At 56.7% G+C, this 13,294-nt stretch overlaps 3 protein-coding genes across 3 annotated transcripts; 1 reads left to right on the plus strand and 2 right to left on the minus strand.

Moving 5' to 3' along the window:
• Window positions 1–426: 426 nt before the first annotated feature.
• F5144DRAFT_543725 (uncharacterized protein) lies at window positions 427–1,036 on the minus strand (the record flags this gene model as incomplete). The annotated part of the gene is made up of 2 exons (XM_066787263.1): window positions 427–745; window positions 837–1,036. The coding sequence occupies 2 exons, from the start codon at window positions 1,034–1,036 to the stop codon at window positions 427–429; spliced, it is 519 nt and encodes a 172-aa protein (XP_066649006.1).
• A 2,443-nt stretch (window positions 1,037–3,479) lies between these two features.
• On the minus strand, window positions 3,480–5,179 carry F5144DRAFT_543726 (velvet factor-domain-containing protein; the record flags this gene model as incomplete). Its single annotated transcript, XM_066787264.1, has 6 exons — window positions 3,480–3,729; window positions 3,805–4,108; window positions 4,184–4,449; window positions 4,523–4,602; window positions 4,671–4,725; window positions 4,860–5,179. The coding sequence occupies 6 exons, from the start codon at window positions 5,177–5,179 to the stop codon at window positions 3,480–3,482; spliced, it is 1,275 nt and encodes a 424-aa protein (XP_066649007.1).
• Window positions 5,180–9,660: 4,481 nt separating this feature from the next.
• On the plus strand, window positions 9,661–12,317 carry F5144DRAFT_589135 (uncharacterized protein; the record flags this gene model as incomplete). The annotated part of the gene is made up of 7 exons (XM_066790004.1): window positions 9,661–9,757; window positions 9,887–10,005; window positions 10,428–10,574; window positions 10,640–10,692; window positions 11,034–11,194; window positions 11,224–11,415; window positions 12,157–12,317. 7 exons carry the CDS (start codon window positions 9,661–9,663, stop codon window positions 12,315–12,317), a joined length of 930 nt encoding a protein of 309 aa, XP_066649008.1.
• Window positions 12,318–13,294: the final 977 nt, after the last annotated feature.

Below are 13,294 nucleotides of genomic sequence, written 5' to 3' on the forward strand. Positions count from 1 at the left end.
GGACTTCAGGGGTGATAAGCTCGGCTCGTATCGGTCTTCCTCCGGATTTGTCGCGGGAAAGGATTCTCGACGGCGTAGTGAGTCAGACAGAGAACATCCCAGGCTATCTCTTTTCTCACAGCGAATTGTGATCGGATTCAATCACTATCATATCCCCATATACTCATACACCGCTGCTATTATTCAGCCGCTCATACATAAAAAAGTCATTCCGCTCCGCCCGAATTTTCACCACCAACGCCGGGGTATGAAGAGACACGGGAGTCATCCAAGTAACAGCACCAACCCGCCCAACCTAGCAACCAACCAGGCGCAAAACAAACCAAGCCAGAGAAAATAAAGCCCCAGCCCAATACCACCCCCACCCCTTCCAGAACGCCGACCCGCCCAACCTTTTCCACCCCTCCCCCATCACATCAAACCCATTCACTTCTTCCCAAACAGCAAATTCTTCCCCTTCTCCGCCCACCCAATCTCCTCAGGCCTACGCGCCGGCACCGCCACATCATCACCCTCACTGTCCTCCTTCCCCGAATCCCCGCTCACGGGCGACCGGCTCTTCTCCCTCTCTACCCCAGCAGCAGCAGCAGTAGCGGGAGGGCTTGCCGGCTTCTCTGATGCCGTAGCCCCAGACGTAGCCGTAGGGGGGGCGGGCGACTTCGCGGGACTTGGGGTGTCCTTAACCACGTTGCCCGTGCCCCCGCGACCGATGTGCATAGCACCGTGGCTGGGGCGGCGGACGACGCTGGGAGGTGTTATGTTAGTTTAATGTTTGTTGGCCGGGGTGAATAGGGGAGAGAGAGTGGGGGGGGGGGGGGGGGGGGGGGTTGCCGTACGGTTCAACATCCTGGCGGCGGCGCTTTTCCTCGGCGTCGAGGCCGGCGGCAAAGTTGCCCGTCCCGCCGCGGCCTGTGGTTACCATGGAGGTTTTGAGTGTTGGGGTTTGCAGGTCTTCGGGCTGGATTTGTGCCGCCTTGGAGCTGTCGACGATGTTGCCGGCGCCGCCCCGGCCGGAAGATTGGAATTGCGATGACATGGTTGTGTGTGTGTGTGTTGGAGGTGTGACGAGGTGAGCGAGGAATGGTCGGGATTAGTTTGGTGGTAGATTTATTTAAGGGCACATGGAAATAGAGTTAAAGTTTTACTGTTGAAACAAAGACGGCAAAGCTGGGACCCCGCGGTGGATTTTATGCTTGGACCTGGAATCCCCCAACTGGGACCGGGATGGAAGGAAGGATCCCCAACCTCAAATTCTTCAATCGCTTAGCTCCGCCCGGGAACCTGAGTTCGAAAATTTGATCACAAGGCTGCAGGAATTTTCCTTCTAGACCACGTTCTCTCCTGCAAGTTAAACATGGCAAACAGGGGACAAGATCTGCTAATTTTGGGGCGGCCGTCTTGGCCTGACATCACCTGAACACCCCTGGAATTCTAGCTTGCCCCTCGTTGCCCCTCGTTGTCCATCCCAACAATGCCCCTCACCTCCGGGCATGGACCAACCGCCTGGTGTTGCCCGGCTTTTGCCCAGGAACGCCCAGCGCGCTCGACATGGGTTGAGGTACCAGGCAAGATTGAGGGCGCTGTTTTCTAGCTGAAGAATGTGCATCAGGTGCCAGATGGTGCCATTTTACTTGGCGATTCCTTCTCCTCTTCGAGCGGTGACTCCATAGACTTCGGATTCAGCCCTGGGGAATAGCCCGAACGGGGTATGTACCTCGGTGAGCGGGGTTCAAGCACATTCATTCTCTGTCCCAGCAGTGTCCTCCTTTTTGGGACGAACCGACCTCCTCAGAGTGCCCGCATCGTAGCAAGGCGTCGGAATCTCAATTTTTAATACCGCGTTGTTATCAAAGTTCCGATTCGATTTGCCATTAATACTTTTGAATCCCCTTTCAAATAATAATTGAGGAAAGTCTGCTCAGGACCAACCCTGAATCGACGATACTTTGTTTCACAGCACAGCAGAAAATCGCCAGTCCCGCTATCAACCCCAACCCGATGGTTACACCACATTTCTAGTCTCATACCTATACCTACCTCGACAATACCACCGCGTGGTGAAAAAAACAAGGCTGGACCCCACGTGTAGGCGCTCGAGTAGTAGGGCGAAGCAAAAGCCACCCAGAAGCCTAAGCTCTTTCCCCTCGATTTACATTTCTTTTACTCAGTTTCTATTTTTTTTTTCCCGAAGTCTCTTTTGTAATCACCTTTTCTTTTGGCCGGAGGGTGAATACTCACCGAACTGCTTCGTGTCAATTCGAGTCAACAACGCCATGGTTTATCCTCGACCCTTACTGTGAAAGAGCTCTTAATAGTAAACCGTAGTTTCCTTTCCTTACAATCGAAGATAGTACTTGGCCCTCCTCGGGGGGAAGCGAAGGAAGATAAGCCAAAACCCAGAACATACAGTCGACACAGTATGAGACACAAACAAACCCCAATTAGCTGCAGCATAACATACACACATACATACCTCACCTACCTACATCCTGCCACATGTATCGGGTGATGACTTGCAGCCTAACTAGCGCGGTCCGACACAACAGCGCGCGCACGCACGCACGCACGCGTATGTAGTGTACATACATACATACATACCTACACACATGCACCACACACAGTCCACGTCCTCCCCCCCTCTCCTGCACGTCATGTCGCCGGGTGCGGTCTCTCCCCTCACGCCTCCCGTTGGCCAGGCCTTCCGCACTAGTGTCGTCGGGAGGCTCGGTGCGACCCTGTGGCTTGCCCTGTGGGACGTCGGATCGCGAAGGACCTGGGAGGAGTGGAGTGGTCACAACAACGTAGGTAGGTACGTACCGATGGATGCATTTCAATACCGGTGATGCGGTACATACCACAGACGGCGCGGCGTCCGCGTTGATGGAGTTAATAGCTATGTGCTGCATTATTAGATGATATTAGGGGGCTGAGCGCTGAACTGCGAAATAGGGGGGGACTCGGATTCCAAATCTAGCCAGCGCGAACTATGTACCCAATCTACCCACCAGCCCATCTACTCTGAATCTCGTCATGTTGGGAAATGGCGTGCATACATGATGAGACAGACAAGGAAATATGTCGGGAAAAATACAAGAACCAGCAAAAACAAAAGTTAACCCGACCCGCCCTCTTCTCCTCCGCCACCCAGAATCCGGCCCGAATGGCAATTGGTATCACCGCGATCCTGAATCATGACATTTTCCAACAGGCATGACCGTATGTTAACAAGAGAGAAACTTTTCATCAGCAGCAAGCCACCAGCCCACCCATCCTCCCGAATGTTCCGTCACCTCCCCCCTTCCCGGTCTATGAACTTCCCCAGGGAAGAGGGGAATGGCCGAGAAAACAAGGCGAATATTGGATGGCACCCACCGCTGTCTAATACAGGCTGACAAACGCATGGGCCGAAACTAGTTTGGTGGCTTGACAGTCGTAACCCCCGAGTACGAGAAATGACAGTGTTAACTGGGGACCCCGGGTTAATCGTAATCATCGTCGTCCTGGTTCGCGTTCTTATTCGGGTTGTCCTTGCGGATGGGAATCTTGATGCCCTGGCTGGCAAAGCATTTGCTGAGAGCTGTGCTCTCACAGACTCCCGGGAATTTCTTGGCTGAGTAGACCTGGAAGACGTCGCTGAAGACGGAGGCGAGGACGGGGGCCTTGCCGACGTTGATGGAGCCGTTGCCCGCCTGGCCGGGGGCGCCGACATTCACAAACGAGAAGCGAAGCCTTGGGTATGGGTTAGTTTGACCGACAGAAAAAAGAAAAAAAGACAACAAAAAAAGAGCGGGGGGGAGAACGTACCGGAAGCAACCTTCTGTACGAACGCTCAGATCCTGCAGAATAAACCATATGCCGATTTTATCTATGGTATCTTGGAGGCGGAAAGCGCTGGCTGCCAAGCTCCCAATGAGGTTCCGAGTAAACATGCCCGACGGGGGGTTGCCGCTGATAGACATGCGCTGAGGCATGCCGCCAAACTGGGACTCGTAAACTCTGGGAGGGCCGCCGTAGGGCGAGCCCACGAGCTGCGACATACCCTGCATGTCGGCCTGAGGATAGTACTGATTCGGAGGCTGGTAGCCAGTTCCGTTGGGCGAAACAAAGCCTGCTTGCGCGGGCGATCATTAGCAAAACGAGATTCAAAACGGCGTGCCTCCACAAGGGGCGACCAAAAGCCTACCTTGGCCGTATGGCTGCTGCATGCCATAAGGGCTGACAGCCTGACCCGGGGAAGGATAAGCCATCTGCTGGGGATAACCCATATCCCTGCTGGACGGTAGTATGTGCGAATACGCCGGCGTAGTCTGTTCAATTTGGGCGTAGGATGCAGGCGACGTGGACGATATAGATGGCGTGGCTGTGGTATGGCGAACTAGATTCACCTCCTTCAACGCATCCTCGGACCAGAGGTCAACGTTGAGGACGTACATTGTATGCTCTATCTCGCTGTCGGACGAGTATGCACCTGGTCAGCTGCGGCCCGAGTATTTGGTCTCGGTCCGGGCGGCGGTCCACTTACTTGCAATCGATCTCCTTCCCGGTCTTTGCGTCTTTGACTATCAGCCTCACACAGGGCGGAGGCGTGATGGGCCGCCGGTCCTATCCGGCTGTCAGCCCACGGTCCCGTCCGACAAGCCGAAATCTTCAGCCCAGAAAGACAAGCGTACCTTGTCACCGAAGCCACACATCCGCGCACGTTGCGGCTGTTGCACAACATCCAGGCTGCCGGAGCTCGGATTAGCGCCTGTCCACAGCGGCCCGAAAAAAAGTATACATGACGCGCATGATCGCCGCGCCTCGGTTGCTGCAACCGAGGCGAGCGGCCCGGCGCCGAAGGGGAAAAAAAAGCGTCTTACGAGTATACCCGGCTCTGGTCATCTTCGGACGAGTACGGTTTGAGGTTCAACTCCTGCTGGCGTTTCTGCTCCGGAGTGAGGGGGGCGCGCTCCTGCGACTGCGACGGCGACGGCTGGGAGGCGTCGGCGGAGGACTGGCCTGGCTGCTGCAGCGCTCCGGGACCTGCCATCGGAACGGTTTCTTGGTATTGGGTGCCCGGTGGGGGCATTGACGGGAGCTGCTGCATCTGGTGCGCGGGATACGGCGGCTGGTGGGGATGCGGGTGCATGTCGGGGGGCATCGGCTGTGCCTGGCTCGGGGGGTACGGCGGTTGATGCATGTTTTAGGTTGCGGTCGAGTCCCGCGGGACCGCGCCGGTTGCGGATCAAAGACGACGGTCGTCGGCTGGATTCCCGAGGCGGCTGTGTGGGCGTGTTGCGGCGGCAAAAGAGAGTACCGGTCGGTCGGAGATTAGCTCCAGAATAAAGCGGGTAGACGACGGGCGCTTCTTTAGGCGGCGCGGCAAGGTAGGTGGGTGGGAGCAGTCTGCGATCGACGAGGGGCGGCGGGTGGCCCACTGAGGATGGGAGGATGGAGATGGAAATGGAAGCGGCGCGGTGTTGGCTGGTGATTGGAGATTGGAGATGGGAAGACAGACAATGGGCCTGAGATTATGGAAACCCTGAGCTTGGCGTTGGATTGAGGGGGGCCGTGGCTGCTTATATACCCTTGGGGGTCGTCTGGCGAGCTGGCTACCAGGAAGGTGAAATTGTCTTCGAAGTCTGTGTTATTGCGCCCTGGTCATGGAACTACCAAAAAGCATCGGGCGAGGAGGTGAGGGTCGTGGTGGGGAGACGCTGCCCGGTGATGGGTGATGGTCGATGGCGGTCCACCTATTCCGGGGATGCGGGCAGAGCTTGGCCCGCTTTTGGTGTGTTTTACTGACCCATGATCCGTTCTGGGGGACGGGCTGTTCTGCAGGGGGTGTTAATTCAGCACTGTGCTGGGGGTGCCTGCAACCCCACCATCTGCTGGGGGGGGGTTAGGAGGGGCCACCATTTTGGTGAACTTGCAGCGAGTCCCCTTGTTCTTTTGGGTACGTACCACTCAACCACGACCTTGCAAATCTCAGCCGCAGCCATAGTTCCAAGAGCGGGAGCGGGAGCACCTCCTCAACCTGGACAGACCCAGGGAAGAGGAAACAGATCTTGCAGAATCCCCGGCGATGGATGAACAGGAGTCAGGTCTCCTTCAGTTTCAGCCGACAAAAAAGACCGCCGGTCCGAGGGAGAGAAGAACATCAGTGCCCAGGGCACCGCCGAAGCTCCGTCGCATGATGCCACGAACACGGCGACTCTGGTCTGCAACGGTCAGTCAGCCTTAAGTCAACCCCGACCCGCGACGCGCAAGTGCCATTCGGATTTTCGACACACGGGACACGGTCGGTTGGTGTGGGGCACGGGCCATACACAAGACAGCTGTGATCCATTTCGATACCTTCCATCTTAACCCCCTCCCCAACCCCCGGTCCTGGACGAGCGGGACTCGAAGTCGGGCCCGCGATCGAATCCGCGGACCTGGGTTCTCTGTCTCGGAACGGCTTCGGCAGGGGGTCAATCAGACGACAAACACCCACAGACACCATTCAGAGGTCCTGAGAAGCAGTCAAACTCGGAGCAAGGCTCACGGTCACGGCCACGGCCCTTCCCGGACTCTGGACTGCGTACGTTTACACGCGCCGCGCCCTGATCACTATCATGGCGAGTATGCGCGGGTCACATCAAGGGAGGTGTCATCCCTGCGGCTTCTCGGTTGTGTTGTGTCGCGCGAGGGGGGTTGCGTTGGGGTATCTGTATCTCGCGCGAGAGATGCTGGGATCCCGAGAGCTCGTTGCCAAGCATGCCTTGCCGTGTCCGTTCCTTCTTCGGGTAGAGTAAGCTGCCGGCACCGCGCAGCTCGCGTCTTCCTCCCACCCACGAGCAATTCCAAATGTTTTACAGGTGCCGCGGGGTGTTGGTCGCCACCGAGCCTGGCCCAAGTTTGCCCGCCCGGAGAGCATCATACTGGATAGCAAGAAACACATCGCTTGACATCGGCATCCCGCCACAACACGGTCGGCCGGTTTCTGCTCCCCATCCTACCACGGTATACCCCCTCCCCGCACATCCCGTGGACAGTGCGCTGTGTCTCGCCGGGCATCCCTGACGTCTTTCAATACCTCACATCATCGAGTTTCCACACCGGTACAGCAACATGACACGCAGTGCCCGGTTTCATTGGCTAAGCGGCACGGCACCTGCGGCTCGACAAGCAAGTGGGCGCTCCCACCTGGACGGTCAGCCAGTCAGCAGATGGTGTGGGCTTATATTGCAATTTAGTTCCCGCTGCGGTCGCCAGATATGGCATGTGCGTCGAGATGACAGCAGGCCCGGCTCCTATAACTGACGGCAACAAGGTAGGGTGTTGATTCGAGGTTTTCGCGAAACCCCTGGGGCAGCTCCCCACACGAGCCACCCGCCGCTACACCCCTCTGGCTTGGATCGAACCCGTCCTTGGGATGGCGGCGTCACCCAACCGCCGAAGAGTGTGGGAGAGCGCCGGTGTGTGCGCCTCGCAAGAGCGGGCATGCATGCGAGCGGCGTGCTTGTTGCGGGAAGCTGGATGCGTTCCTATTCGACCACAGACGCTACACTTTGAGTCTCACCAAGCTCACCTCACCAGACTGAGGGGAAAGGACCAGCAGGTTGACGCCAACTGCGCCCCTCCCGACAAGATCCCTGCCGGGTGAAGCTATATCTCGGGTCGCGGGGGGATTAACAACATTTCGCCAGCGGCCAGCCCCGCCCAAAGCAAACCCGCGCTGGACCTTTCCACGCCTGGCCAAAAGCAGAGGCTGGGTCTAATTTGCTCACTACCCGCTGGGAGGACCCCGAGTCCTTTCGCAAGACGAACACCGAGAGCGCGCTGAATCCCACCCGATACCTAGTTATTGAATTTCTCATCTGGGGGCGCGGCGGGTCGACTTGCCACGTCCAAGAATAGCATTGCGAGAGCCGCGTGACCCCGGCTGCCCTTGCTTGCCGAAGGCCTAGAGGCCCTTTCCTCTCCCCAGCTCAGGCCCTGCAATTCCGGGCCATGCTGGCTCCAAAAAAGAACCGAGCCGGGGTCGGTCATCTTGTCAACTCAGGCATGGGTTCTCCACGATTTCCAGATCTCTGACCGTGAACACAAAAAACCGGGGACGGAGGAGAGCACCTGGTCTCGTGAAAGAGCGGTTCAATGGTCCGGTCCTGTCCTGCAACCTGGATTTTGTGTGTGGGATACCCTTCATCTAGAAGTTCAAGTTCCCAGGTTCAGAGCTTCCAGTGCGGAAACAACAGGCTGGTTACAGTGCATTCCACACAGTAGGGGGGGATACCGGGTGGCGCCGGGCCCACTAAGCTAGCATTTTGACGGGGTGGCAGGAGCTTTTCCATCAGACCGCACGCCCCACGACGCACAGACCTTGCATCGCCGTCAATCACGGCTAGCACAGCTGGCTGGTTGACAAGTTGGTGCCTTGCCGCGCCAAGAAGGGAATTTTGGTCGATCCCCCAAACAAGCGACAAAGACGCCCAAAAAGTGAAAATCAAAAACGAGCAAATTCCCAAAACGGGAGAAGCGCATCTGAATTCTTGGATCGCCAGAAGCTCCGACTCCAAATCGAGGAAAAGACGTCAACTTACCTGTCTGTGCGCGCTCTCGGGCTTGTCCCAGCACCGCCTTGTTTTTTTTTCTTTTCTCTTTTCTTTCTGCACCTTGTGCCCCTGCAGCTTCCACAAGATTTCCACGGAGCTTCCATTGACTGCAGGCGTGCATCATGCAGCGTCCTCCTCGCCTCCGAATCAATCTCTTCGACAGACGAGGTCTCCAACTGAAACACTGGATGGACCACAACGGTCCTGCGTCCCAGCCTTCTGCACGCAAACCTTTCCACATGCGGTAGAGCGCATCGGCGGGAGTGCCGCCCAGGATCGAGATGGACAGCTTCTCGAACATAACCGACGCTTGAACCCCCGGACCAAGCAGCAGAAGAAGCAACCGAGTTGTCGCTCGCCGCTCTCACCGCCGCCAACGTCGGGGGCAGATAGAGTGCGCTGCAGGAGCCCCTCCACCCAATTCCTGATCCACCCCTCAATGGCGTCAGACCAATGTGAATAACTAACGAGTTGCTGATCTACGGACCGCCTCGATCATGCTGCCTTGTCGAAGATGGATTTTCGATGTCCAATCGCCGGCCATACAACTCGGTACGCAGCCCGGATGCTTGTACCCGAGAAGAGTCCCGCTCCTCAGCAGACACCGCCACCTTTCCCACCTTTGCTGTCGTTTGAAAAATGTCGACAAGGTGGACACGGCTACCAGGGTAAGGGTGGTGGTGTGCCTTTGCGTTGAGCGCATGGTTGTGCTGATGACACTTGGCATCCCATGGCTCACCCACCCGGCTTGGCGTTGCGTTTGGGGAAGGATTCTAGATGTTCCAAATCCGTGCACTCAAGACAGCCCAGGGGTTGTTTTCCCATGCTCATTCATGCGGCGCCTGTCAGAGGGTGACTCTTTGGGAACCACAGCGCTTCGCACTGACACCATCTGGGCTGAGATGCCAAGGGAGCTCAGTCTTCCACCGCTTCCCCTCGACATGGGAACACCATCAACACTCCCCCATGGCCAGCTGGCTCCATGCTCCAAGCCAGGGCTGGGTAACAGCGCCGGCCTCGCCTAACCGGCGCCTAGCCGAATTAGCAAACAAAATCGTGCCGTCGGCTTCTTTGCATTGACAAGATGCCGAATCCGAGCCTGGCGTGTCCAGCACGGCACCGCCGTCTACCCAGGTCCCGTGTGCCGTCCCGATCTGCAGTCAATTCACCAGACAGCTCCGGTGCGTGTTTTTCTCCCCTTGTGTGATTTGGAATACGGAAACGTGCCGCGCTTTGCAATCCGTACCGTTTCACACAAACTTTAACCCGCCCACCTCAATCGTCGGCAGCTGATCTGGGTTTCTTTGCAGGATATTCCGCGAGACCTACCCGCTCAGCCGTCTTTGAAGGGATCGGATGTACATGGCTGATGAGCGTTGAAATAACGCCTCCAGCAACCTGCTCCGGGGGCGCCCTCGAGGGAAAAGCCGTTGCTATAATGGACGCTTACCTAGGAAGCTCGCTAATCACTGCGTACGGGACCGAGGATAATGCTTTCTCTCAGCGGGCGCCCGTACCACTTCTAACCCTCTTACCCATCCTATTCACTATAGTTCTCGCCGCTGGGACTCCGCCTGGAACATGTTTGGGCATGGCTAGCCCCAGCTTTTGGGGGTAACCGCATCATGTCACAATCTGCCCATTGCCAGAACGCGGGGTCTTAGATGGCTAGAAGGTATTGGCCAAGATGGGTCTTCTACGAAGATCACCTGGGGCTGCCTAGACGTGGGGATAAGGACATGAATTTGCATCCACGGAAGCCTCACGAAGCAATTCTGGTGGACGATGGGCCCCGTACACACTACGTGAACTCCCCTCCTCCCATACTGGCCGTTATACCCTCCCTCACAGCGCCCTTTTGCGGTGCCTCTCGAGCATGGCCATCACGAATGGGGCCAGACTCGGTACCACGGCGGCAACTTTCGCGGGTCTCGCCGTGAGCAGAGAGCACTACCGTCCAATGACGCCCCCGCTGCGGGCCGCAACCGCTGGTTGACGGTGGGTGATGAGCAGTCTAGACCCCTTATTCGGCCTCGTCGGTCTATAGGGGGGCAGGTCAATAGCCAAGGACAAAGGCGCCTCCGCGTTGTCCGTGGGGAGGGGGTGGTACAGTACAGTGCGTGATCTCTGCTTATCCTATAGGTTGAGCAGGGCCGCCTACCGTTGGCACTGAGTCACGCAGCTTGGATATCTTGCCCCTCGGTGGACGAGATCGGCAAGGGGGAGGGTCGGCTGGCGTGTCGGGGGTTGTCAAGGAAGCGGGGCGGGGGGGTATATTTGCCTAACTCGTGCTGCTGCAGAAGCACTGATTCTGCGCGGGGTGGAGGCCTCGAGGGCGCGCTTCGAGGGGAGGAGGTCCGGATGAGTGGGTGTGAAGACCATGGGAAAGCAAAGCCCTTTCCTAAACGCCGACCACACCAACAAGGACCGGCCAGCTGTGTGGCAGGACCGAAACAGGTTTCCTACATGTCTCATCGGGACTGGAAGGGGTCGCGAAGTTGGGGGCCTCGAGCACCCGTCCTTTGAGCATGTTGGACAGGCCGAAGTTCCAACTCGCTTGTCGATCCCGTGCCGGCGTGGAAAGAAAGACGCAAACATTCAGTTTCTGACCAAGAAAGGTTCGCCGCGTGGATTCCTCCTCCTCCAGCCACTCTCGCCCCAGAAAGCCCGAGCCGTAGGTCACAAATCTTGGGCCCAAACAGCGCTCCTGGTTATCCCGTGCTCTCTGTCACAAACGGGGGAATCGAGCTGCCAGGCTTCATTCTTGGTTGCGGCCCGCGCGGGCGCTCCGCGATGACTAGGACAAGGGCAGTCGAGCATACCCGGTTCTCGGGAATCGGTCCTCGCACATGACAGGTGTTGACATGGAGCACCCAGCATTCGAGATCCGGGGGTTCCTCAGCATGGGCTACGGCGTGCCGCAGAGCTTTGACATGCCGGTATCTGTTTGGCTCCGCCCGCGCCCGACGATCTGCCAGAAAGCATCTTGAGTTTCTGGAGCGGTCGGGCGCGCTTCCGATCGAGCCAACCCGTTTACGGCGGGGGCGCTACTAGTCGTGAGGAAAGGCCCGTCCAGAGCCTTTTCTTATCTGAAGAGCTAGAGTTGATAGTTATTGGCAAGCAATATTGGTCAGCCTGGTTCCTCCTTTTCTTTTCGCTTATTTTGCTTGCCTTTTTTGCCTTTTATATCTATGTTTTCTTGTTACTTATTCCTATCTCTCATTTTCTTCTCCCCGCTGAATATCTTAACAACGTCGAACGACTTTTGTTATAAGAATGACGCAGATGCAGTCGAAGCATCGGGGACCTTGCGGTCAGGAGAGTTTCCAGAACACTGAGGATCGGCTGCGCCAAGGCTGGCGATCTGGCACGCACATGAGACAATCGGCCAGATCTCGATCGAGATGGGATGCCTGAGCGTTTAACGACAAATCCAAAGCCCACTTACGTTACATACGCCGATTTCTCGTCTCGTGCCGCGTCACCCCCTGCGGCTCTGGATCTCCCGCTTCCCGAGCCGGGACGAGATGCAGGAGACGGGCGGCCTGCCAGGTGTGATCTCCTACGCAACAATGGTAAGGCGATGATGACAGGACGCTGAGGAGCGATTGCCGATGCGCGGGGATTTCCGTCCGGGTGCGCCTAGCAAGATGGGACGAGGGGACAGGATCGCCGCAAGGGCGCATCTGCCGTCTCATCTTCAAAGCATGTGGCAGAGCCTCGCGCACGAGCGGTTCGTGAGCTTCGGATGATACATACACCTTACGCAAGCACTGTAGCATGTCACGGGGGGTCCGCGCCCGTACTCTCGGGTTTTTTTTTCCTTGCGCGGCGTTGCACTGAGGAGGCCAGAACCACGTCGTCGTGTTCGTCAAAACCGGGTTCACAACCACGCGCGCGCGTGTTGCCCGTGCCAAGGTGCAGCCCAGATGCGAATGATCGACAGGTTCGAAACCGTCCGCCAGCGTGGCTCGTCCATCGCACAAAAAGCCCATGCTCGGGAGCCAAATGTATCACCTTATTACTAAATAGTTAGTTAGTAGCTTACTCAGTTCCTTATAAGCGGCCCTGCAACCGGTACGGCCCTTGCCGAAGCGTAGCGATCCCAAATAGGAAGTTGTCGGTAATCTGTAAGTTAGTGTCGCTCAGATCTCTCGGGTCTGGGCTTGGCTTGAACTAGTCAGTTACCGCCTCGAACACTCGTGCTCAATCACCATTGTCAGATCTCCATTGTTCCCGGTCGACACTCTGAGACATCAAATCGATGTATCCGATTTGTCAGGGTACGCTCGTTATCTAATGACCCGCCTACCGATTGAAGACCTGGATTCTCTCCATCACCGATCCCGAAAAAGGGGTAAAGTAAACAATAAGCATTTCCAACCCTAACCCTCTTCTTTAATGAGACCACCCAATTCTCTCCTCCATCCGGTCTCATCGTAGACGCAAGGAAGTGCAAATACACGAGGAGACAAACCACCCATGTAGTCAACCACTGTTTTTTATTCCTCAGACCTAATTTTATTTGTGGCCCTGTCTCATTCACGAGGTTGCCTGTCTATCGTATGGCGACAGACAAAATGAGGAGTTCAAATTATACACACAAGAATCAGAAATTGAGAAGCCATGTAGAGGAACATTCCCCTTTCTCATAAAACACAAGGTATCTAGTGCACAACAACTAGTACCCAAGCCTCATCGGCAAATCCTAATGTAAG

The sequence above is a fragment of the Chaetomium tenue genome (genome assembly GCF_020726465.1).
Source record: "Chaetomium tenue strain MPI-SDFR-AT-0079 chromosome Unknown F5144scaffold_1, whole genome shotgun sequence".
NCBI classification, from domain to species: Eukaryota; Fungi; Ascomycota; class Sordariomycetes; order Sordariales; family Chaetomiaceae; genus Chaetomium; species Chaetomium tenue.